The following is a 27,306-nucleotide window of genomic DNA, read 5'->3' on the forward strand; positions in this document are numbered from 1 at the left end:
TTCGGTTCAGAAGGATAAGCAACTCGTCTAAGGTCACATAGCCCAAGATTAAAGCAATGAAGCCTGCCTTCCCTCCTGTCTCCGAATTGCAATTCCTAAGGACTCTCTTTTCTACGTCCAGGCATGAGTTTTAGAGATTCTGCTTTAACAAAATCGAGATTCTCCCAGGTGCAGTTTGAAAAGTCTACCACAGTGGTCTGCAGATAGAAAAGAACATTTTCATGCATTTCTTTTTGAAATGCATATCCTCTAAAAGTTTTGTCTTTTACTCACTCCACTCTATATATTTAGTAGAATTTTCTGTTTATAATTGGCATGTGAATTATACATGCCAGCTTCATTCCTGGCATTAAGAGGTAAACACATTGTGTGAATATGAAAAAGTAATTAAACCTCAGTAGTTTGAAAAAAGGAAATCATATAAGTTATGTAAAGTATTTTAATATATTACAGTGTATTCCAGTAACTATCTTGTTTTAACTAAGTCAGAGCATGTGATGTGGGGATTATTGTTCATTTGATGTATTATCCTCTTTAAAATATAGTTTATGTAGTTCAAGGCATATGAGGATTATTAAGTGCACATTGTTTATAGTTAAATGACTTGCTGATCTTCATGTATTGCTCCCTGTTGGAAAATACTCCAATGGTGAAAACAAAATCTCTGCTGTTTGTTTAATTGTGCCCTAGGGTAGAGATGAGAATGTGTCTAGGAGTGAGAGAACACCAGCTTTAATAAGCATACAATGCAATTTAACAGTTCATAAAACAGTAAAATTTAATCCTGGACCGAGAGATTTATTAAATTTCGCTCAGCAAAATGGAGTGTGGGATATAGAAGCAAGTGAGAATTAGGTGAAATGATTTCAGGGATAATAGATTTTATTACCTGATAAAGTGGGGGAATCATTTTTTTTTTCCAAGCTATTTCTCAATTCATTCTTTGGAAATAATTGTCTTACATAAGAAAGCTTTTTGCAAATGAAATAAATAAGTTGAGAACAACTAAAAGCTTTTGTTTAACTTTGTTTAATTTCAAAAGACTAAAACTATCCCACTGAAATCTCCCACTGAGATTGTGGCTGAAATATTTTAAACTGTAAGTTAAAGTATTTTGTATTCAAGGAGAATTGACTAATTTTCTTTTTTTAATTCATTTACAGTGCCCCCAAACTAAATGATGCTTGACAACATTGCTGTTTCAGATAGTTTCATTTTTGCATATCAAGTAGCACATTAAAATTTCTTAGGCATATTCGTTGCATCTATAATGATCAATTCCGTTGAAGCTTTGTCATAAATGAGCAATATTTTATTTTTTTAACTTATTTTTTTCCTTACCTTTCATATTATTTAAAGTACTAAACAGCCTGAACATGCTATTGAAGAGTATAATAAGTTACAGCTGTAAGATTTCCTCAACAGTAAGACCTAAAATTTCTAACTTTTTTCTCTGTTGGGGTTGAAAAAAATTTTTATCGTTTATAAAAACGAGGCTTCCTCAAAGCTGGTCATCTCTTGGTCTGCACGATGAAAGCAACATCAGCTAATGGATAGAGATTGAACTGGGTTTTTACACACACGCTATCATTTGAGCCTCATTAAACCCTGGAGCATTAGGTAAGGCAGGTGTTATTGCCCCTATTTCGTAGCTGAGAAAAGTGAGGTTTGGAGAGCTTACCATTTACCGGAGGATATGTGGCTACTAAGTGCAGGACAGATTGAGTCCTGGCCATTTGAGTTCAAGCTATGAAAACACTATTAAGACCCTTTGCTGCATATTAAATAGCAACATGTAATATCATTAGTTTTTGAGGATTTAAAGAATTTGATGTCATAATTTTATTAGTAATTATTAAAAATCTGCTGGCAATTCCAATACTAGTTCCTTTAATTAGATGAAGTTTGTCTTTTAGAAATCACTAGCTAGGTAACTGCAGCACTTTATTCTTAAACAAAAATATGTTTTAAATTGTTTAACGTCCTTGAGTGACGATATACCAGTGAAAGTTTTTATAAGCTACCTAAATATGAATTTAACAATATCTAAATGAGTGAGATGTTAGAATAAAAAACATGTGTAACAAGGTTAACACAAACTATGCCTCTTTTGTGTGTATCATTTGGTTTTGAGATTTTTGCTTTGCGAGTGTAATTTTTGAGCAAGTTCACACTGTCATACAAAATTAATTTTTCCTCTCTTGTGTTTGACAGCCGTGTGTTTTACATCTTCTGTGCAGGATCTGTCTCACATGAGATACGGAATACGTGTTAAACAAGAATGAGAATCAAGTGTCAGCTGAGACGTGAAGTCTCGGTGATATTTTAGCAGTGAATCTGCTGCTTAAATGCCCCCAAGAACTCATATTTTGAGAGTCCTCTTTTTGCTCCCTTTAGAGGGATCACAGCAGTCAGCCAGGAGAGGAGTGCTCTCACCCTTTAGGCTTTTCAACCACACTGTACACAGAAATCTCCTCTAGGGCCAGCATCGTTTTATTCCATGGCTGCCAAGAGAAATAGTGCCAATTGTTGAGCTGCGTTTTTGGTTATGTCTGGTGCTAATCACTCACAAAGGAAAGCAGGAGCACTTACATCTATGTGACTCTGATGATTTCATTGGCCATTCTTTTTGTTGTTGTTCAAACAGCTATTTAGGTTTAAACAGGTTCCCTTGAGGCAAATATAACTGACCCATTAGGAAATGGGTGAGGAAACAAAATTGTATGATCGTGGCCCCTTTATTTTTCCAGAGTTCATGGTAGCACAGATGGTCTATCCCTGTTGGCTCTGCTCACCATTTCCCCACCATTCTGCAGTATTCCTTTCCTGACTATAAAATCAGCAAAACTCCATAATGTAGCAGTAAACTTCCGTCTTATAAAATCTTTCACTAGAATGTGACCTTAAGAGCTTTTGGCTTTCCTCAAACTGAGTAAAAACTTTTCAGGCCAGGATCTTTCAGGGTTATATTTTTAACAAAACCAGATGCAAAGGTTTTACCTAATCACATCTTACCAAATATCCCATTTCTTTTTTAATGAGGCACCGCCTAATCTTCCTCAGAATGAGAGGGGATGACTTAGGTTCACATTTGCCTCTGAATCTGGCTATTCAGGGTGACAAGACCAGCATTTTCCTGGTCTAGTTTGATAAATGACTCAGTCTAAAATAAGTGTCATTAGGTACGTGCCTTGACAGGATTTGAAATTTGTTCGAATTCAAGATGCTAATTACAGCTTTCTTGTTCAGTTAATATTCAGCTAAAAAGTAGATATGTCATATGGGTCAGTTTCAGACACCCACAAAGTTGATCTAGAAACAAACTAAAGTCACCATCAAAGTGTAAATTTTCAGTAACATTCTGCTTTGTTAATTTGTGTAATGGTTTGGCTGAGAAATTTCCTTATGACTGAATCGTCAGACATGAAGAGCTTGCTTTTAACTGTGTGTCTCCTGGAGTTAGACTGGGCAGCCTCAGCAGCAGGTACAGATCTCAGAGCTGTCTACCAGAGGCTGCAGTGCCAGGGCAAATCAAGCTTGGGTTCCTTGGAGACGCTCATGTACAAATGAAATTATGTTTCAAAGAACATCAAGGCCATCCTCCAGAGGAACAAGTAATGACAAAGGGACAATGTATAGATCGAGGGTCTTGGCAGAAAATCAAAGGGGCTGTTCCAACTGCTTTGATTTGGTGACAATGTGGTAAGAACATTAGAGTCACAGGATTTGTTTTTAACAACTGAGTGATTCCCGCGGCATCAAAGCCCTGGGCCGGTGTAATCGTCCTAATTCACTCAATCCTGAAAATGACTGAATCGGAGGTTTGTTCAAATGGAATACTGGCCTTATTTAGTCACTGTCTGTTATTTGGTCACTGTCAGTTATCTGACTAAACAACTCAAATTAACTGGCTATTTGGATATATTATGAATGTTTATGTAGCCCCGAAGATAAATATTCCTTTTCTGTTTTTTCTTACTATGAGGAAGTTTCTATCTTATAACCGTGTTCAATTTATTCAAGCAGTCAAAATCATCTGTATTTTCTACGCAAATCAGTCTCCTTTTTATGAAACCATATTTCTCTGCTTCCGTTAACTCTAAAGTAACCAGGGGGAAGATTTTTCCCTTGTTCACTCAAGGTTTAAGAAATTTGGCCAGAAGAAATAACTTAAGTCCTTTATAGAAAATAACATATTCTTGCTTAATTCATTTAGACCTGATTGAAACTGAAAGATAAAGGTTGTTTCCAGGGCTGGTTTCCTGGGCGTATGAATTGTACGGTCACAGAGGACCCCACGCTTAGAAGGGACCCCTGCTTGTTTTAACACTGTGCTGTTGCCATCTTGCAATTCTTAATATTTGAATAGGGGCCACACATTTTTATTTTTCACTGGGCCCCGCAAATTATATAACCAGTCCTAATTGCTGCTAGTACTTCGATAGAATCGTCCTTTGCACAATTAACGAAGTCTAAGAGCAGAAACAACTTATGAATTTTTGTCTGATTTAACAAAAGGAGAAATAGATATCTGCCTTTAAGGAAGGTCAACCCAAATTCAGCAAATTACAAAAAGTTTTAATTCCTGTGCCTTGGCTTCTCTGACACCACTGTCTCCTGGCTCTCTTGTTCACGGTCTGCCTCTCGTGCTCCTCTTCCTTTACCATATGCGTCAGTGAACATCAGAGATCTCTTCTCTCATTCTCCCTTTACTCCTGGGTATCACTTGCTCCTGTGCTTCGCTCCCTCTCCATAAGCTGATCATTTCCAAATTTGTATCCCTGGCCCATAGCTGTCTCCTGAGACGTGAACTCATATATCCAGCCCATCTACTGACACTTCCACTTGCAAATTTCAGAGACAACTCAAACTTAGCGTCTTCCAACCTGAAACCTCTTGTCTAGTGATGGAGATACAGCAGTAAGTTAAGTTTCTGCACCCATGGAGATGATATTCTAAAGGTCAGGGGAAGATAATCACACCATGTGTGGGCATGTATGTGTGTAGTCAAATAGTGATCAGTGCTGTGAAGAAAAGTGAAGTCAGGTGAGAGAATAAAGAGTGATTGTGAGGGCATATTTTTCAAAGCATTTATCTATATTATTTTATCTCAGTGAGTATCATGCCTGTCTTCCCATTAACCCAAATAGTAATAAACCCGAGAGTTCCTGCAGCCTCCTTTCTGTTTGTCGTCACTCCTTCTATCTCCCCAATAATCAATCAATGATGAAGCCTACTTTTAAATATTTCCTGAACTCATCCATTTTTCTCCCTGTTCTTAAAATGTTTATCTAAACTACTGTTATCACTCATTGGGATTATTTTAACAAGTCTTCTGAAGGTTTCCTTGTCTCTAGTTTTGCACCAAAGTGCAAATCATTCTCCACACTCATGGGGAATAGTCCTTCCTGCACATAGATCTGATCATGTCTCTCCCTGGAAAACACTTTAATGGCTTCCCCTTACCCTGCAGGTAAAAGCCACACTCATGGGCATGGCTGGAGAACTCCTGAATTTTCTGATTTTTGCCAGTTCCTCCAGCTCATCCACTATCACGGCAAACCCCAACCCTCCACAGGTGGTTCAGCCACGGGGAACTTTATTCAGCTCCTCAAAACCATTGCTTTCTCTCTCATTTCTGAGCTGTGACACATCCTTCTCCCTCTTCACCTGACTAGCTCCTACACTTTCTTCTGAAAGCCTTCTCTGAGTAACCCAAATTAAATTAAGATTCCTGGTATGTAACCACTATGGCACCATGTGCACCCCATTTCAATTTTAGCGCGTGACACACTTTAGTTTTACTGCATCTTCAATTGCCTACATTTTACTTGGTATAAAGTCCATAAAGAAGGCACTACATCTATGTTGCTTCTGTTTATGGCTCCAGCGTTAGCACAGAGTCTGGCACAGGCCAGCTGATTACAGAATGCATGTGGGCTATTTCTGTTTGTGTCTCTCTGATTTCCTTCTGAAGGTAAATAATATTATAGATGTTAATGTTATATTATGTAAATACAAATGCTGCCAGCAATTGGGCACATCATGTTGGGTCTTTACTAGTTGGCATTTTTTTTTAGGAAGAATAGTGGAATGATTCAATTATTTCAGATTGCATTCAGTTTTAGAGAGTACATTTACTTCCTGTTTGCAAAAGCTACCTGGGTTGTCTGGAAGTTAATTTGCCTAACTCAGAGGTGGAGACCTGGTATATTACCTAGAGAAGGCACATGAAAACAGAGGAAAGATATTTTTTCCTTCAGAAAGCGTTTTCCTATGAAGTCAATCCTGCTCTCTCCTTCTCTATGAAACAGAAATTAATCATGTAACCTGTTCTTGAAAGTCTGTAAAATTGGCAGGCACTACCTTTAAATGAAATTAATCTGGGTGCGTATGATTAAGATGACTCTTTAGTTGGAAATTAGGAACATGTCAAATTTGGATTTTCCCATACATCTACTAAAACCTAGTTTCTCAAAAAAGAAAATGCCATGAGTCATTTTTATGGAATCCTTTTTCTTTCTGCATCACAAAGATTAGTTGTATATGAGTTCAATCCCATTAAAATTTAAATTAAGGAATTAAAACAATGATATTTTAAGCTACCTTTATTTTGCAAGATGTAGTAGTTAGAATAAGGAGCCAAATATCAATTTAAAACATTTTTAATATGAAGAGATTATTTGTTTATTTTACGAAAATGATAAACAAAGACTGGCATCATTGGAAAAACATTTACCTGATAAACTTTATGTATTTATTCCACTTATGCTTATAATAACTGCTCAAAGATTTGGAGAGTTACTTTTAGAGCAACCTGAGCAAATCAATCTTAATATTTAATGGACATTTTTAAAAAGTGAAACAGCAATATCATTAACTATATATTTCTAATAATTACTCTTGAATATTTTTCTAAATCTTTTGGTTAAATATATGCTATCATTGAGGCTATCTAAATGATATCCTAAACAGTTCCCGAAATATTTTAAACCTCCCTCCAAGTCATGTTTGAGATAAATGAACACATTTTGGATTTTTACTGCATTCAATTGGGAGAATAAGATCTCCTATGTCTACCTCAAATTATTTTTTTATAATAAAGTCGAGTGTAAATAAATACATAAAATAACTATGTTTGTTTAAAAACATCATCATGATATGTAATTGTCAAACTGTGTTTTAGGTAAATACAACATGCATTTATGATCAAATGACTTCTGGGAGTGTCATTCTCTAGAGCAGAGCTGCCTGCTAACGACTCTGCTCAAGACAGAGAGAAAGCATATTAGTGGTCTTCCGAATGAGCCTCATTCTTAGCGAGTGCTGCTGCAATTTTATTTAATAGCTTGGGGCTTCATTTGCAGGAAGCAGACACCATGTTAATTAACAGAATAATGCTTGTAGAAAAGCTTTGAGATACTACTTGATTAATCACTTATGCTTTTTGATGTCCAAATTTAGAAAATAATTCTTTATGCCCCCTGATGCAGTAGATGGCTTGGCTGATCATTTGTAGTCATCCAAAAGGGACTGTCTTTAGACTGATGTGGCATCTAGGCAGCTCTTTGAATCTCCCCTGGCAGTTCGGGGCCTGACTCTTACTTTTGGTTGAGTTTACCTAAGAGAAGATAGAAAATTTTTAGTTTAACTTTAGGGAATTAGAAATGGCTCAGGTAAACAGTGCATATTATCTAGAATTCAGAAGAAACAATTGTTACTTTTAATTAGAAATTTTAATTTGCTTTTGATCTATTAATTCTACTGTTTATAGACACAACACATAATTCTTAAATATCAAGCATGAATAAAATTACGCTTTATTTATTTTTATTTTATGCCAAACAATAATAACTTTAGCATTTTTCTGCTTAAGGGAGTATTGTTCTTACGCAATACAGAAACATGGAAAAAGATGAACTTTTCCATAACCCCATTACAATTGTAAACGTTTTGGATCTATTATAATTTCTCTCTCTCTGTATGCATTTATAAAGATGGATAGATATAGATATATTTAAATTAATACAAGGGTCATAAGCTACATTCTGTTTTATATCTAAACAATGTACATCTCTTTTTTTTTTTAAAGATTGGCACCTGAGCTAACATCTGTTGCCAATCTTCCTTTTCTTCTTCTTCTCCTTCTCCTTCCCCAAAGCCCCCAGTACATAGTTGTATATTCTAGTTGTGGGTCCTTCTGGTTGTGCTATGTGGGACGCTGCCTCAGCATGGCCTGATGAGCGGTGCCATATCAGCACCCAGGATCCGAGCCGGCAAAACCCTGGACTGCTGAAGCGGAATGCGGGAAGTTAACCACTCAGCCGCGAGGCCGGCCCCAATGATGTACATCTTAAGCATACTCATAATTGAAATTTATTCAGTTGTTAAAAGTAATGAGGTAGGTCTATTAATACTAACTTGGAAGGATATATTCTTAGTTTATTTTTTTAAAGCAAATTATATTATATCCCACTTTTTGATTAAAACAAATAAATTTCTGTCAGTGATAGTCCTTGTGAATCAACTAATTTCAAAGAATAATGAAGTAAAAGTAAACTTTATTCTTCTGCTTTGCATTACGGAAACGTGTAACACCTTTGTGCTGGTCTCCTTGGGAACAAAAGGAGGTACAAATACCTAAGTAGAAATGTATAAATGTATTGAATTTTGTTCCGCACTTAGCATTGAATGGTACTTATGTTTGCAGTAATTTTTCCTGCAAAATGCAATTGAATGTGGATATTCATTGGGTAGCCTATATTTAAGAGGCGAGAAAGGAACAAAAAGACACTGAGGGCATACAATTATGGAAGAGAGGAATGGAGGGGTTCAGGATCAGGAATGCAAAAGAGCAGAAGAAATAGCGTCTGATGCCATGAACTCTGGAAACACAGGAGTCTACTCAATAGTTAACAACCTTGCACTGAGGTCCCTTCGTCATAGTCAGGTGGCCTCAGCAAGAATTGAGCCAAGGCATGCTTTATAAGACTCCCTTCCATGAGATCCCAAATCTAGCTTATGAGCTAAGCTCCAGGATAAAGTTGAACAAATTCTGAACACCTGTTAATCTGAATCTCTTTTTTCTTACAAATTTATCAAATTTCTGTGTTCTGGCTATCAAGAAAAGAATATTTTAAGCTATATTCTATCTTTACCATCTCATGATTTCTTGGACTTCTCTTTGTTTCTTCCGGCGATCATTCTTATTATGCCTTTTAAGACATTTCTAATATCCTCTTGCTGCTAATTTTTCTGTGGAATTGATATTCCTTCTGGCTTTCCTCCGAGTCCCTGCCATACATTAGCTTCCCTTCTTCGTTTGACTGCAGCTGTTCAATTGTCAAATCCAGCAGGTGAAGATTATCAAACTATTTTTTCTCCTGAGTAAAATGGCAGCACCCTCACCTCCTGCTTTTTGTCTACTTTGAATTTGTTTCCTGAATGGCATAGGATTCAGTGCAAAAATGACAAAAAAACTGTTGTTGTAATGAAAGTCTTTTATGTCCTGGTTTCTGATTTATAATTTGTTTCATCAAGTTTCAAACTCAAAACTATGAATATCAAGAGTTAACTGATATAGCTTAATCAGTCATTTCCAATTTTGATGTCAGTCTGTTAACCTTCTGACTAAAAGGGTATCATAGAGTATTAGTTTGCGTTTGGTTTTGGAGTCCTCTATGATTTCACAGCAGTGCGCCATTAAAGGTTTTTGCTTCAGTTCACATTCTTTTTTTTTAAGATTGGCACCTGAGCTAACAACTGTTGCCAATCTTTTTGTTTTGTTTTGTTTTTCTTCCCAACTGCACCCAGGACATAGTTGTATATTTTAGTTGAGGGTCCTTCTAGTTGTGGCATGTGGGATGCCACCTCAGCGTGGCCTGATGGGCGATGCCATGTCCATGCCCAGCATCCAAACCAGTGAAACCCCGGGCTGCCAAAGTGGAGCACGAACTCAACCACTCAGCCACGGGCCGGCCCCCAGTTCACATTCTGATTGTCTCTGAACCTGTATAATTCACAGTAGGAAGGGTAGTGTTGATTCAGACAACATTTGATCCATGTGTTTTCACAGGCATAGTGTGTACTCGTGTGTCATCTCAGAGTTGCCTCATTTTGTGCTTTTATAAGTGTAACCAATTCACAATATCTAGTAGTTATCTAAAATTTTCCTACTGTATTGAATGTTTTTCTACAAAGAATTAATGGTATTAATAATTAGAAGGCAGTAGTCATACATTTAGTAAATTTATTTAATATCCTTTCTAGTACTTTCATGTGTATAATCATATATGGCCTGTTTCACATACATCTTCTTATTTTTAATGTATATCTCAACTCTATGAGGAGACAGAAGTAATAATCTCATTTTGCCTTGAGGAAACTGAAGCCTAAGACTGTATCATTCAGGATTCTTTCCATTCCAGTTGTCTAAAATTCCATTAAAATTAGTTAATAGTTCAAAGAAATCACATTGGTCCACTAGCTTATAAAGTACAGGACAATCTGTTTTCAAATACAGTTGGATCCAGGTGCACAAAGAAAGCCAGAAACAGATTCCTCTCCATTTTTCACCTCCTCTTTCATCTGTATTGGCTTCATTCTCAGACAGAGGTGCAGAGGCGGCGTCAAGGCTTATATCTACTGGTACAGAACTCCAGGAGAAAGAATGTGTCTCTTTCAGAATGGCTCCCTCAAAAGCCCTGGGTTTAAGTGATGAGCCAAGCGTGTGTCAGTTGGCCGTGCCTGACGCAGTGTTTCCAGGTCTGGAACACTTGGAGCTAGGAGATTGGCTCAGAGAGTGGACTCATGGGGAAGAGAGTTGTGCTGCAGAAGGAGAGGTGCTGATGGGGCAAAACAATAGATCCCATCCAAGATGTTACATGACTTAGTCAGAATCACACTCCTGGTCTTCTGAGTTCCATGTTCTACTTTTAGTCTTCCATTTAGATCAATTCTAAGATGAAATGATACATAAAGATTCCACTTAAGGGAAAACTTTTAATATTTATCCTGTAAAAGGACAAGCATATCCTAACTTTCTGAATGGAAATGTTAAAAATCTCAGAATATGAATAAAGTAAACTCTTAAAAAATACTAGTGTGAATTCTGGGTTGACCAGTCCCTTGACCCCTCCATTCTTTCCAACTTTGTTTTCGTAGCTTTTTTCCATTCCTTTTTTTTTTTTTTTTTTTGAAGCCATGGATGTTAATAGGGAAATCTTTCAAACATGACTACTTTGTAACATATCAATAGACAGGCACTACTCCAGACAAAACTAGATACCCCTACATTACCCTGCATATGGCACTATATTAAGAATATCGGTTTTCTTGTTTGTCCCACCCACCTACTGTGAATACCCCAAAGATCTAAATAGTCTTTGATTTCCTAGTTTTGTTGCTCAAGCTCATAATTGTATTTGATATCAATAACACAATAATTGCATTAATAAATGTTGAATGGGTGAATCAAACTGCAAAGCACTTAGAGACAAATGAAAAAAAGACAACTGGGAAATATATGTTCATATGGGAAAAGGAATATTCAAGAGAACTAAGAATGAGTAAGCAAAGGTATTTCCCCTCGGCGATAAAATAATACTGAGTGTATTTTCGAAGTAGGAAATAGTCATGTTAATTAAAGTAGTGAAGAGATGGGAAGTCTTCAAGTCAAGGAGATAAGATACACTGTAAAATGTGAGTGTGCAAATCAGTCCTTATTTGTTTCTCAAAGACATCTGCCTGATCTAAATTGATGTTATCAGTTACTGACATACTTGAGATTTTCAGTTATGCTGTTCCATAATTATGACATATTTAAAGAGCTTTATAGTTCACACTTTTGTGAATTTATCTAACTTGCTCCTTACAACTCTGTGAGGTAGATTACTATTCTACTTATTTTAATGATGAGGAAAATGAAGCTAAGAAAGATAACATGACTTCCCATAGGGACTAATGGGTTGCAAAGCTAAGGCTGTTAGTTCCATTAGCTTTCTATGAAAATTTTACTTTTTCATATTTCTGTGAGAAGATACTATTACAAACTTTTATAGAGTAATAAGCAGAATATAAGAAGCAAAACACAATGAGAACATAAAAAGTTATAAAGGACACATATTAATATGATTTGTTTGCATATCTATTGTGGTGTGTTTGTTTTTGGTGAGGAAGATTAGCCCTGAGCTAACATCTGTGCCAGTCTTCCTCTGCTTTGTATGTGGGATGCCTCCACAGCACGGCTGATGAGTGGAGTAGGTCTGCACCCAGGATCAGAACCCATGAACCTGGGCCACCAAAGCAGAGCGTGCAAAACTTTAACCACTTGGCCACTGGGCCAGCCCCTGCATATCTATTGTTTTATTTTTCCAGAAGTGTCTAAATTAATGTCTATATTATTCTTCAAATCATGCTCAAAATAGATTTTTCCTATAATTTAATTTTTGGTTTGGGTAAATGATACATGAAATCTTAGGTTCTCAATTTTTACAGACATTTAGAATTAGTATTTACATGAACATTTGAACTCATGAACCCAAATTTCTGGTGTATTTTTGTTTTGCATATGCCTGGATCTCAAATTAGAAGGAATACATTTATTAACAACATAAAAATCAATTTTAATTCATCATATTGAAAAAAAGCAAATATAAATAATATTGATGTATATAAATTTTTAAATGCAAGGAGCTAATTTGAACTCCAAATATCAAGATAATTGGATGTATTGGAGACCAGCTGGAAGTGCAAAGAATACTTCCCCTTGATATTGACTCTTCTCTAGATCAATAGCAGTTCCAAGTGTAGTAAAAAGCAGACAAGATTTAACAGGGCCTAAATTATTAAGGCTAGTGAATTGTTGCTAGAGAGTTCATTAACAACCCCATCAATATACTGTGGTTCACGGACGTTAGTAAGAGCTTCATGGAACATTTTAAAAGAGAATGAGATATCTCAATGGACTGATCTTAGTGGAAAAAATTTAATTAGGTAAGAATAATTACATTAGTTAAATGAAACTTTTAATTGAAAACCTGTTGGCATTTTCTAACCTGCTTCACAGTTGTCCTTAAATCATTTATATTTAAAAAGTGAAGAGTTTCTCTATATAGTATTTAAGAAACATCTAAAGATCTTGGAATTTGTATATAAATGTTTAAAGGAATTTAGAAAGTGTGGCAGTAAAAACAAGATTTTCTGCTTGGGAAATGATGCATTTTAAAGATATATGTAGGAAAGAAAAAAATTGTATAGAAAATATTCATGGCAAATTCATATAATTCTTGGAAAGAATGCAAAATAGTCATCTCTTAAAGCTTTCACAATTGTAATGTTAAAACTTCATGGACTAAATGTCATATAAGGCTCTAAAAGCTTAAGGGAAATAATGCTGTTTGTAAAATTATCTCGTTAAGTGTTGTTAAGGAAAATGGCATCCAGCAAGAGTTCTTGCAAGATTGAAAGACTGAGATTGTATCATATAAACATAAAGGGCCAATGATAACTCTTACTGTCAAAATTAATGTCAACCACATTTTAGACTGTATTTTATTGGTTGTTCAAAATAGCTTAATTAGCTGTCACTATTTTTTGGTAGCTTTTAGGTTAAGACAGAGATTATTGGCTTGAAGAGACATAGACATTTATAAAATTCCCAAATTCACAGGAACACCAAACAAATGGATATGTTAATTACTCATAGCATTAATCCTGGCCCAGGCCATTTCTTTTCTGAATCCCAGCAACACTATCATCCAGTACTGTCTCCTTTACTTGATCTTCAAAGCATTGCTGAACTTGAATTTTCTTCCTAATTCATCAATTTGACTATGAGGCTGAACCCATTCTATTCTTTTCGCTTCTTCTCCTCCTTTCTTTATCTTCCCTTTAAGCTCTTATCCCTTTTAGCCCTCATGGGTACTGAATGACATACAGGTAGCTACAAAAATCCATATTACTTTGAAAGGTCTTTCATCATACAGTTTCTGGAATCTCCCTTTGTTCAACTAATCTGCCATACTGGAATCTCTCTGGGTAGTTAAAAAACATAAAGTACATGCATATCCATATTCTGACTGTGTAAGAGGAGACAAAAGAGGATAAAATACTGGGATACTAGTGAATGACTTTGATTAAGAGAGAAAGGGTTCTAGTTTTCCTCTGCAGAGTATCAGGAGACCAGGGTGGGTTTTAATGTGGGTGAGAAGTTTAACAGTGAAATGAAAATGGCAAAGAGAATACAACACAAGTATGGGCAAATTTTATTGGGCTAGGCAGGAATTGGGTAGAGGGGGAACACAGACAAGGGCTGAAGAAGGTGACTTTTGATTTCCCTTACTTATTAATTTGTCTGAATTATTGATACAAAAGTTTTTGAAACAAGCACACAAAGCATAAAGAATTATGGGATGAAGATAGGTAAATTAAGATTATGATTGTTTTAGGAAGTCCAAAATAAAATCGCTATGGATTGTGGTTTTCTAGGAACACTGAGGTAAACCACAGGACGCCTTAAAATCCACCTGGTTCAAGCCCTTCCTCCTACAGATGAAGAAACTGAAGACTAGGAAAAATGTGAGGCAGATTTGTCCAAGTTCACCTTGCTGGTGTGTAATAATCTGTCCAACAGCAGTCCTTCGTTTAGTAACAAATGCAAAACATTACGATATTTTACCACTTGTATTTATTCTTAAATTCTAAACTTGTCATATAACACATGTGTGTTCAATAATTTTCTTTCTTTTTGAGCTCTGAATTGGGGCATTGTGCACACACCGCATTTTATACGGATCAAGTTGTTGTTGTCTGATAGCTTCTTCCCCGCTCCTTCTCTTTCCAGAACTGGATCTGCTTTCTTGAACAACATGAGGCCTGTTCCCTCATTTAGGCTAACAGTGGGTACAGAAGGGTTGAAACATTATACTTTCTAAACCAGTTCCTTGTTTTGGATAGTATCCATCTTGAAGAGATTACCGCTCTTCTGGCGATCATCATCATCATCGTCTAACACCTGCCTATGCACCATGTGCCAGGGATTGTGCGAATGGCTTTAATGTATTATCTCATGCAGTCTGTGCAGTTCACGCAGCTGCTAGTAAAGAACTCTGTTTCAGAGTGGTACAAAGAGCCAGCAACAGAGAAAGCATGATGGCAGCTGCAGTGTAACTGAGAGAATTGTCTCTGACAATTGGCTCCCGTCTGGGTCTGAGGGCATTTCTTCATCAGTCCCTCAGTCCAGTTAGCAGCCACTGAGCACCTGCTCTGTGCTGGGCAGAGTGCTGCGTGCAGTGTGCCAGCCGAATGAGTGAACACCAGCCTGTCTTCCGTGTGTGACCCTCACCCTTCCTCAGAGGGGTGGATGATTCTTTGTCCCATTCGGGCTTGTGCTGATTGTGCAAGCGAACTCCAGAGGCCAGAATCCACCTCTTTCTCCATCATCCTTAATATTCACGTCCTCTAATTGAAGAATCAATATTTGTAATCGTTTTTTTCTTGGAACTGTCTGGTTTTTAAAAGCGATTTTTCCAACAAGGAATAGATATGGCAAATCATCCTTTTTTTACTTCCAATTATAAAATAAAGAGACAAGGCAAAGAGGATTAAAACACATTTTTTGATTATTTGTTTTAGTTAAAAGATCAAGTAAATGAAAGAGCCAGAAATCACAAACTTAAATTTCATTTATTAGACCATGCTATTCTTTGTGCTTTGCAATATTCTTCAAATGGGAATTCAGAAATGAGCAAAATCTGAGACGTAGGAGTAACAGAATGGATCTGCCACCTGCCAGCTAGCATTCAGATCTCAAAGGGGACCTGCCTGCACTTATTTAATGGAAAGATAAATGTGTTCATGGAACTGTTACTATATATTCATTTAGAAACGGGACAGAGGCTACACTCACATTCCTCCCAGGCCTGAGCTGCTGGCAGATTTGGTTCCCTGTACCTCTGGGAGGTAATACATTCTAGCTAGATGGCAAAGCCTGATTGTTATTCAGAGCTCCCTAATACCTATTTCTTTTACTGTTTAACTGAGCTTTTTGTTTTAATTCATCGATTTATTGAAAAATGCTTTTATATACTTACTATGGGCAAGGCTATGTACGGACTACTGTATGGAGTATTGCAAAGATAGGTCTGGTTATTATCCAAAAGATGCTCATGGTCTAGAAAGGAAGATAAAAAGTGAGGAAGCATGAACAGGTTTATTAAAACTAGAATGTGCAAGGAAAAAGAAGGTACAGATCAGTGATGGTTAATTTAGGAGGATTCTAGGTACTTCTAGAATAAAATGAAATCTATGAACCATGTTCCCAGAAAAATGCACAATCACTCTTATTTTTAGCTTTATTCGAGTAAAGTTGACATACTGTAAACTTCCCATATTTAAATTGTACAATGTGATAAGTTTTGACATACGTATACAGCCATGAAACCATCACTGCAATCAAGATATGAACATATATCACATCACTCTTGAATGACTACATTTAAATGTAAGTTATTACATATAACATTGGGTGTGTTTGGAGCCCAGGCTAAGAGCCTAACTATGCAAAAAGTGCTTAAGTAGAATGACATTGTCACAAAAGTAACTCTGCTTGGCCTAATAGAGAAAATAAATTGGGAGAGGCTATGTTCCAAGTTCTCCTAGTCAATTCAGTAGGGGTACCCAAGAACCATGCTACCTGGGGAACAGATCATTTCAAAAGATTGCATCTCCATTGGAAAGAAAACTAAAAACTTTTGATAACTTTTTGCTAAGAGAAGTTTTTAGTATATCTGAGGGATTTTATGTACTAATGTTCCTCTCTATGTTTGTATGTAGTTCAGAATTATTCATTTCTGTTTGCTTTGTGCTTCATGCAAATAAAAGATATGTTTTACTTTTTTGTAACTCCTAGAACATCTATCCCAGAACTTTACAAAAGAGATGTTTAACGATGATGATTACAGTGATCAGAAACAGAAATAACATATGCACTCAACACGGACATGCTTGGTAATTACTGCTTAGTACCAGATTCTTCTGTAAATGAAATCTAAGTACATAGAAATATTTTAACTATTCACAGCATCCGTTATTATTCCTGATTTTATATATTGGGAAACGTTTCAACTATACATACAAAATCAAAAATATTAAACCATAGTAATTTTAATCATTTGAAACTTTTGAGAACACGTAATTTCCCTGATTCTTTAATTATTTAAAATTGTGTAGTGGACTTTTCCAGAGTATAAAACTGTAAGCATACATATATTTCACTGTTCTTTCAATACTTTAAAGTCTCATCAGACATGAGGTTACTTAAGATAGAGGAAACAGCACTGGATGCCTAAGCCAACTCCTGTGGAAATGGCTCAGCCATAGGAATTAGCATTTGTCATTATTTTACCTACCTTGCTGTTAAACAGTCCATGCCTAAAATTAATTAGGCCAGGTATGAGATAAACCCAGCAGTAAGTTAGTGAGGTGCTTAATGCATATTTAAAATGCAGGCGAAGGCACTTCTCATGATCTATTCAAGTCACCCGTTTAGAAGGATCACTATGATTTTATTGAAATGTGTAGGACTTTATTGCACACTTTTTAAGATTGGCAAAACAAGTTTTTGTCTGACAGACATTCTTTGTAGGCTAACTAACTTATTTTGGAAAGGAAAATAAAGTTCTAACTGTCATCTAGTCTGAGGTACGCTCTCAAGGGGGCTCCTATTGCCATCAATAGATGCTTGACCTAGCAGTGAAGCATGGAAGTCTGCACTTAGTCTGTCTGTACCTGCCTAGTCTGCGCTTCCTTCTCCTGGGCTGTATTCCCAGGGCAAACAGATATTCTAGCTTTTCAATAAGTGTGATCCATTTATACATAAATGAGTAATTAATTTGAAAGAGAGGAAATAGGACCGATTGTCTTGTCTTCGCTGCTGATTTCTTTTCTCTGCTTAGCGTGTTGTCTCTGTAGTTTAGGATGTGAATGACTACAACTTTTTATAACCCCCTCATAGGTATTTTAATAATGAGATTGTACATATATTCTATTTTAATTTAATTGGTTAAATTATAGTTATGTTTGGAGCTTTCTTTAGCGGTAGCCATAGTGTATAAAGAAAAAAATCTGACTTTGGAACCAAATAAACTTTTATCTGAATCTCACTTCAGAGGCATACTATCTATGGAACCTGGGGCCATAATTGACTGGTATGCAACAGAGTCTCCAAAAATATGAGACCTGTCTCCATCAATTTCCCCTCCATTGCTTTTCATAGTTTCAGTGGGAATATGGCTTAAGGAAGGTAGTCGGTTACGATAGTTTGTATGGTGGTTCTAGGAGCTAGGCCTTGCCTGAGTCTTGTTTCTCAAGGTGATGAGACTTTGAGAGAATTACTTTAAGCTTGCTAAACCTGTTTCCTCCTCTCTAATATGGTACTTGTAATATTACCTAAAACGTATGATCTTTGTGAGAATTAAATGAAATAATGCATTTAGAAATTGGCACAGTTACATGTCACAGAGTAAGCATACAATATAACTTGATAGCAATAATAATATAAAAATTATGACGGATTCATTAATGTGTGTGTCTCCTCTACTTTTCTCGTCTTCTCTTCTACTCCTTCTTTGCTCCTATTTTCCATTGAGAGAAGAGACAAGACAAGGGATTATAGAGTCAACATGAGAGGGTTGAAGACTTAAGAAGAGCAGCTTGATTAATCTTTACAATTTAGAGTTGGGAGTAAGAGAGAGCCTATAAACCCAATCTTGAAAGATACTCTAAAATCTTTGCCTTTTGAAAATCTCCTCAGCAGTAACTAGATCAAATAAATCTCCTTCTTTCATGAAATCATTCCTGGTTAATGTTACTAACTTCCTAACTGGCCTATTATTGACTCAATCCCATACATTGATGTATTTCTTTTCTCTGAATCTATATTTATCAATTCTCCACAATCTATACCTTTCCTTATTTTGCAGTACATTTTCATTGTGTGAATATTTACTACTTAAAAATTTATATAGTTTAGTGTTTTCAAGTACTTATTGATAGTTTGTATATTATAACTTCAAAATCCTTTAAATTATTCTGCTGTATTAAAAGTAGGGCACTGAGCAAGAAACTAGAGAGAAGGTTGTGAACTCTGGATAGATTGTCAGGATTCAAATCCAGCTCCACCTCTACGTCTTGGACCAGTAACTTAACTGCTCTCTGCCTCAGTTTCCTATTTGATATGAACTCAATGAATTTCCAACTGGGTGATGGTTGTGAGAATTAAAGGAAATGATTCAAGGAGGATGCCTCACACACGGTAAATATTGAATGAAAGTTTAATAATATTACTAATATAGGGCAAATTTTCCAGCATATGCATTCTTGCGAAAACAGAAAAACATTTTTGAAACACTAGAGTTTTCTCCCAACTTTTCAAAGGTGGTAGAATTTGCATGTGTACAGTTTTGCAAAGAAGACAGTAAAAAGAGGCAAAGACAGGATATCAAGTATAAATGGAAAATAAGTCTATAGTAGCACATAAAACAACTAGTCTGAAAATAGGAGAAAAAGCACTCTGAACTGATGAAAATATAGAGAGTAGTTTCAGAAGTTCTATTTGTTGCTTTATCATAAATCAATATATTTTCTTTTTTATTGAATTTTAGTTGACATACAATACTATATTATTTTCAAGTGTACAACATGGTGACTTGATATTTTAATACATTACAAAATGATCGCCACAACAAGTCCAGCCACATCCGTCAGCACACCAAGTTATTACAATGTTATTGACTATATTTCCAATACTGTACACCACATTTCCATGACCCATTTATTTTATACCTGGAAGTTTTTCTACCTCTTAATCCCCTCCACCTGTTTGACCTGCCCCTCTTCTCCTTTCCTCTCTGGCAACCACCAGTTTGTTCTCTGTATCTATGAGTCAGTTTCTGTTTTATTTTGTTTTGTTTGTTTGTTTTGTTTTTTAGATTCCACATATAAGTGATATCATATAGTATTTGTCTTTCTTGCTCTGACATTTCACTTAGTGTAGTATTCTCTAGATCCATCCAGGTTGTTGCAAATGGCAAGATTTCATTCTTTTTTATGGCTGAGTAATATTCCATGGAATATATGTAGCACATCTTCTTTATCCATTCATCTATCAATTGACACTTAGGTTGCTTCTATGTCGTGGTTATTATATATAATGATGCAGTGAACATAGGGTACACATACTTTTTCGAATTATTGTTTTAATTTTATTTGGCTAAATATCCAGAAGTGGAATTGCTGGATTGTGTGGTAGTTCTATTTTTAATTTTTTGAGGGACCTCCATACTGTTTTCCATAGTGGCTGCATCAATTTACATTCCTAACAACAGTGCGTAAGGGTTCACTTCTCTCCACATCCTGGCCAGCATTTGTTATTTGTTACCTTTTTAATAACACCTATTCTGACAGGTATGAAGAGATATCTCGTCGTGGTTTTGATTTGCATTTCCCTGATGATTAGTGATGTTAAGCAGCCTCGCATGTGTCTGTTGGCCATCTGTATGTCTTCTTTGGATAAATATCTATTTTTTTGATATTGAGTTTATGAGTTCTTTACCTATTTTGGATATTAACTCCTTATTGGATATATCATTCGCAAATATCTTCTTCCATTCTGTAGGTTGTCCTTTTGTGTTTTTGATGGTTTTCTTCACTGTGCTAAGGCTTTTTCGTTTGATGTAGTCTCATTTGTTTGGTTTTATTTTTCTTGCCCTTGCCTGAGGAGACAGATCCAAAAAGATATTGCTAAGAGTGATGTCAAAGAGCTTACTACCTGTGTTTTTTTCCAGGAGTTTTTATGGTTTCAGGTCTTACATTTAAGTCTTTATCTATTTTGAGTTTATTTTTGTATATGGTATAAGAAAGTGGTCCAGTTTCATTCGTTTGCCTGTAGCAGCATGGTTCTCTCAACATCATTTATTGAAAAGATTATCTTTTCCCCACTGTATATTCTTGCCTCCTTTGTCATAGATTAGGTGACCATGTAAGTGTGACTTTATTTCTGGGTTCTCTATTCTGTTCCATTGATCTATGTATCTGTTTTGTGCCAGTATCATACTGTTTGGATTACTATAGCTTTGTAGTATAGTTTGAATCAGGGAGCATGATAACTCCAGGTTTCTTCTTTTTTCTCAAGCTTACTTTGGCTATTTGGTGTTTTTTGTAGTTCCATACAAATTTGAGGATTATTTGTTCTAGTTCTGTGAAAAATGCCGTTAGTATTATGATAGGGATTGCATTGAATCTGTAGATTGCTTTGGGTAGTAGGGACATTTTAACAATTGATTCTTCCAATCCAGGAGAACAGTGTATCTTTCCATTTATTTATGCTGTCTTCAATTTCTTTCATCAGAGTTTTGTAGTTTTAATAGTACACATCTTTCACCTCCTTGGTTAAATTTATTCCTAAGTATTTATTCCTTTTGATGCAATTGTAAAAGGGGTTGTTTTCTTCATTTTTCTTTCTGATAGTTCATTGTTAGTATATAGAAATATATCAGGTTTCTGTATATTAATTTTGTATCCTGCACCTTCACTGCATTTATTAGTTCTAATAGTTTATTGGTGGAGGATTTTTTATGTATAGTATCATGTCACTTGCAAATAGTGACAATTTTACTTCTTCCTTTCCAATTTGGATGCCTTTTCTTTCTTTTGCTTAACTAATTGCTGTGGCTAAGACTTTAGATATTATATTGAATAAAAGAGGGGGCATCCTTGTTTTGTTCCTTAAATCAACATATTTTATTTATTTATTTATTTATTTATTTTTTAAAGGCAATTCTTTTTTTTTCTGGGAAAGATTCACCCTGAACTAACACCTGTTGCCAATCTTCCTCTTTTTTTTTTTTTTTTAATTTTTCCTTCCCAAAGCCCCAGGACATAGTTATATATTATCGTTGTAAGTCCTTCTAGTTCTTCTATGTGAACTGACACTATAGCATGAGTGGTGTGGTTCTGCGCCCGGGAACCAAACCCAGGCCACTGGAGTGGAGTGCGCTAAACTTTAACCACTAGGCCATCAGGGTTGGCTGTAAATCAACATATTTTAAATTGAGAATTTGAGACGTAATTTGATTAGCAACTTTTTAACTATTTGCAATTTTTTCTCTAGTATTTATCTTATAGTTCAAGAAATTATCTTACTTTTATAATTTGGATTAAAATCATAAATCTCAAATAGTTTTCTTTTTTCTTCTTTTTTTAATTTCACTCTTTTTTTATTGCAATGACATTGGATTATAATTGTATACATTGTATAGCTTTCAGATGTACATCATAATATATTTTGAATTCTGTGTGGATTACATCATGTTCACCACCCAATAACTAATTATAGTCCATCACCACACATGTGAGCCTAATCACCTCTTTTGCCCTCCCCCTTCCGCCCTTCCCCTATGGTAACCACCGATCCAATCTCCAATGCTATGTGTTTGTTTGTCATTGTTTTTATCTTCTACTTATGAGTGAGATCATATGGTATCAAATAGTTTTATTATCAACTAGTGTGTCCTCTGATCTTGGAACTGAAACTATGTACCAAAAATGATTTTTCAAACCCTTAGTTAGGCAAAATTCTTTCTTAGCATTGTTATTTTAGATAATGTTACCATTCTAAGATTTTTATATAGGACGCATAAGATCATATAAGTCAATAAGTCATGGTAGGATGGTAGGAATATAAGTCTGTGTTCTTTTGGTTATTTTGTGAAAATTGATCAAAATTTCCATCTTGGGAATAATTGCAATGGTGTTTAGTAACCCTCCATCTTAAAAAAATTGTAGAAATTAAAGAAAAAGATAAAATTATACTCATTACTAACTCTCAAGAGTAATCATTGTTATAATTTTAATGTCTTTTCTTCCCTTCTATTTTTTATTCTTGATATTGTTGTTTATTTAACATGCACTATGATGGTTAAGAATACTAGCTATGAACAGAGAAGCTGTTTGAATCTGTGCCTCTCTGCTTCCTAGCTGTGTTACTTTGGTTAGTTACTTAGCTTTTCTCAACCTTTGTTTTGTCATTTGTAAAATGGGAACAATAGTAGTGTTTTTATTAAATCATAATTGTGAGAATTTAATAAGTTAAATAGTACATATTAAGTACTCATAAAGATGTATTTAATGGTTTATGATGAAAATGCAGTTCTATATAATCTATTTTTACACTTAGCATCATATCACATTCAATTTCTCATCTAATTGATTATTTTACAAAACATGATTTTAGTGGTTGTATAAAATATTGTGATTTTTATTGTGTTTCCTTATTTTGAACATTCACTAAGTTTCTGCTTTTTTATTTTTTAAAATAAGTAATGTTCTTTGTTCTTATCTCTGATTTTCTTAGGCAAATTTCAGAAAGAGAAATTACTGGGTTAAAAAGAACATGGTTATTTTTAAGGCTCCCTTGTGGTGCAAATCTCAAAATTGCCCTTTATCTTCCCTCTACTAGTGTCTGAAAGTGTTCATTTCTCTATACCTTTGTTAACAGTGATATTTTTTAAAAATTTATTTTATTTTGAAATCAAATGTGTCTTTCATATTTTGGTAACTGTTTTTATGACTACCTGTGTGGTATATGAAATATGTCCTCTGAATGTTAACTCAGGCCAATGACAAATATCGGTCTAATCCTCAGGCTCATGATGTATGCCTGTATCAACTCCACTATTCTAGTTTTCACTGTGCAACCATCAGAGTGTGTGAAAGTAGTCAGCTGGTATTTACAAAATGAAGGTTATGAATCTGAGTTATATTCCCCAAAGATTTATGAACTATAAAATGGTATTATTATTATGTTCTGTCATTGCATTGTGCTCTTTAGCAATCTTCCATTTTATGTGGTAAAGTTCCTTTGGATCCATTTGCATGAAAGCTACTGTGTGTACTCATTTTGTATTGTATTGTGGCAAATGCTATAATCTACAGGGTTCCTATTCATTTTGGAATTCATTTCACAGCTCACTAATTGTGTGAATGAGAAGAGGAAATATATGCTTTTATTCAGAAGCATGCCAAGCAGATGGCCCAAAGTTCATTGCCACCGGCACTGAGAGTGTAGCCCTCTTCTGTACTGTAGGTAGTGCGCCTGGCATTGATGCGTCAAACACAATGTGAGGGTCCATTTAACACAGCACTTGACAGTCACTGAGCCTCTGGTTTGTTAGGACTTATAAACATTTTGTTTTTTATCATCATCTTCTAAAGTGGTCAGTCATCTGAGCAGGTGCAGACACAGTAGAATTCATATTAGTTTTACTTGAGAAGCCAAAATGAACTTTTATTCATATGGAAATTTTGAGAAAAGAAAACAGTACAGGGGATTAAGCTTAGTTTCTCGAAAAGGGATTAATACATGTATTGAGATTCAAAACTGTAGCATCATTTCTGAGACTGAAGCTATTGAAAAATTGAAGAAAAGATTAGGGTTTATATCTATAAGCTTTTTAGGTGAATCTCCTTTCAAATCTCTTCTTTTTCTATACAAAAATTTTTGGTTATTTACTTTCATATACAACATGTAATTTATGTCATCATTCAAAATGTTCGCAATTGCATTCATTGTGTTTGTGTGTGTGTGTAGTGAGACATAGTAAGATAGAGACAGAGGGAGTGACAAAAAATGAAATAATGAATGTCCTCACACATTTCCTCTTCAACAGAGGTAGGACAATATGAAATGGGTTATCACTTCAGGAAAGGGAGGGTAGGTCACATATTCTAATGGAGCTGAAGCAGTAACTTGATCACAATATTTTATTTAGAGGAACCAGAGCATGTGGAAATACTGTTTTCTCCCTTACATGAAGAAAAATTGGGTGTGTATTCTCTCTTCCCTTCCTTCTCTCCACTTCCGAACCGCCTACCATGGCTTTCACGTGTTGTATTGACTCCATCTTTTCTTTTTTCTCGGTTTTCAGACTGATGCTGCTCTTATGTATGACGCTGTGCACGTGGTGTCTGTAGGTGTCCAACAGTTTCCCCAGATGACAGTCAGTTCCTTACAGTGTAATCGACACAAACCGTGGCGCTTTGGGACCCGCTTTATGAGCCTAATTAAAGAGGTATGTCAGCAGAAGCACATCTGCCTTGTCGCTTTTGTTCTTAAGCTGAATGAATTGACATTATTGCCGTTTTCCTAACTGGTGTCTTTTTACTTTGATCTTTTAAATGAAACATTCTCTCTTCCCCATCCAAGCAAAATTAACATTTTTACTAAATAATATGGAACAAACGAGGGAAAATTACATGATAAATAAATGGATATCCTTAAAAATATCTATGATTGTGTAAACAGATGAAATTTTGTGACCTATGATTTATAACATTGTTAGTTTTTACCTTTTTGAATCTTTATATGTGTTGCTTTTCAGTTATGTGCAAACATAGATGTTTAAAGAATGTTTATTTATATTTTTGGCAACAAAATATGCAACGAATTTTTAACATGAATACCATTTACACCACACTAAATTACACCCAATTTGTAAGTCTTAAAGAATTATTCAGATCTATGGTTCCTAAATATAATATCTAGTGATCTTAATTATATTAGCAATTAACATAAAACATAATATATGGACTCATAAAAGTACAAAGTTTACTTCATATTGCATGATACGACCATTCTTATGGCCATATATCATTTCCGGTTATGTCTGTTATAGTTATAGACCAAGCATGCTCATAGTGAGAAAAAAAGGGAAAATTCTTAAAGATCACACACACACACACACATATTCTTCCTGTTCTTCCTATCATGAAGGAAATTCCTTTGTCAGCTTAAGATACTTTTTATTTAATTACAACAGGAGTTTTATATGGAAGTTTAATCTTTGCTATGAAAAATCACATGTATTGCTCCCAAATAAGATTTTTCATTAATAGCTTAAAAGAAATCATCAGTTCATCGTATAATAAATGATTAATCATGAAAGTAAAAGTGCAAATGGGATCGTTATTGAGAATCTCCAGGTCCTTGGCAAAGAATATCCATGAATTTTCCCTGTCTAATTCTCGCTGAACTCTCAGATAGGTGAAATGATACTCCCAGAAGAATATGCAGTTCATTCATTGCCCTATGTTCTACACTGACTCCTGGTTTAACTGAGCATCAGAGAGCTGCGAACTTAGTGCATAGGTCTGGCTAGGTGAAGAATTCCTTTTTCGGAACGTGGCATGACTATTGAGGTGTGTGTCAAACAGCCTTCTAAGAAGCAGTTGTATGAAAGTCGCTATTGTGTTTATTGTAGAGTGTTACTGAGAACCTTCTCCACTAAATCACAGTGTCCTTCTTGTGAGGACCAACAGGGGACGTTTCTCTTGGGTCTCAGTACCAGGAAAAGCTGTGCTTCTGCTGGGCAGTTGGTATGTCTCATAGACCCTGTATATTGTGTTTTCATCGTATTTTCTTCTTTGCTTTGGTTGCTAGGAAGTTCAGAATTGAATTTATGATGGAATTTATTAGCTGTAGTTTCACTTGATGTACATTTCTTTGCACTATCTTTATCCTAGATTTGTTTTACTATTCTACACTTCTACTCCTGTACATCTTGATCCCATTGTCTATTTTTATACTAATATGCATTTTTGTTAACTGCCTGAGATTATTTTCTTTGGAAAAGGTTGGGTTAAAAGTAATTGTTTCTTCCTTATTGGAGACCAGTTAACACATGTTTAAATTCAGTGATGACATGTTGCAATATGCATATAAATAGGTATTATAATTTTTTCTGTTTTGTGTATAATTTATTATCCTAGAAGCATTTTAGAATCCCTACACATAAGTACTCAAGAAACACATGGAGCTTATTAATGTAGTAAGAATGATATCTATTTGTAGTCCTTACTGAAATATTACCCTAAATCTACTGGGTTTTCCTTCTTTGGGGTCTTCGTGTATATTCTTCCAAGTGTTATAGTAGTGAGTGTATGTTATGTTATTTAAAATTTTCATGTATAAGTATTTTTCCAAGCTATTTGCAAATGACAAATAAGATAAATCATCTAATTTTGGTTATATAGCCAGCAGAATGGGAAAACGTTTTATATTTGGAAAAGCCCAGATATTTGCTCACTTTTGAGGGGTAAACCCGTTATGTGGCTAGGTTGTTATACTCCCACCTCCTTCTACATGGAGGGCTCATTCTACAGAAACTGTAGCTTGATGAGAAGTAATTTTGATACATTTCTTCCAGTCTCACTTAAGGGAAAATAAAGTACTAAGTTAATTATTCTAAGGGG

General features: G+C 35.3%; 1 protein-coding gene across 7 annotated transcripts in view; it reads left to right on the forward strand.

The window, feature by feature from the left end:
- Window positions 1–27,306, forward strand: part of GRIK2 (glutamate ionotropic receptor kainate type subunit 2) — a 632,212-nt gene that overhangs the window by 346,157 nt on the left and 258,749 nt on the right. For all 7 annotated transcript variants that reach the window (XR_011522008.1, XR_011522007.1, XM_070556749.1 and 4 more), the window contains exon 8: window positions 24,984–25,127. Coding sequence is in view for 5 of the 7 variants with exons in the window: in XM_070556749.1 (XP_070412850.1) it covers window positions 24,984–25,127 (144 nt within the window). In the remaining 2 variants the exon portion in view is untranslated. The remainder of the gene's footprint in view (window positions 1–24,983; window positions 25,128–27,306) is intronic.

Source organism: Equus przewalskii, chromosome 9 (genome assembly GCF_037783145.1).
Source record: "Equus przewalskii isolate Varuska chromosome 9, EquPr2, whole genome shotgun sequence".
In the NCBI taxonomy this organism is placed as follows: Eukaryota; Metazoa; Chordata; class Mammalia; order Perissodactyla; family Equidae; genus Equus; species Equus przewalskii.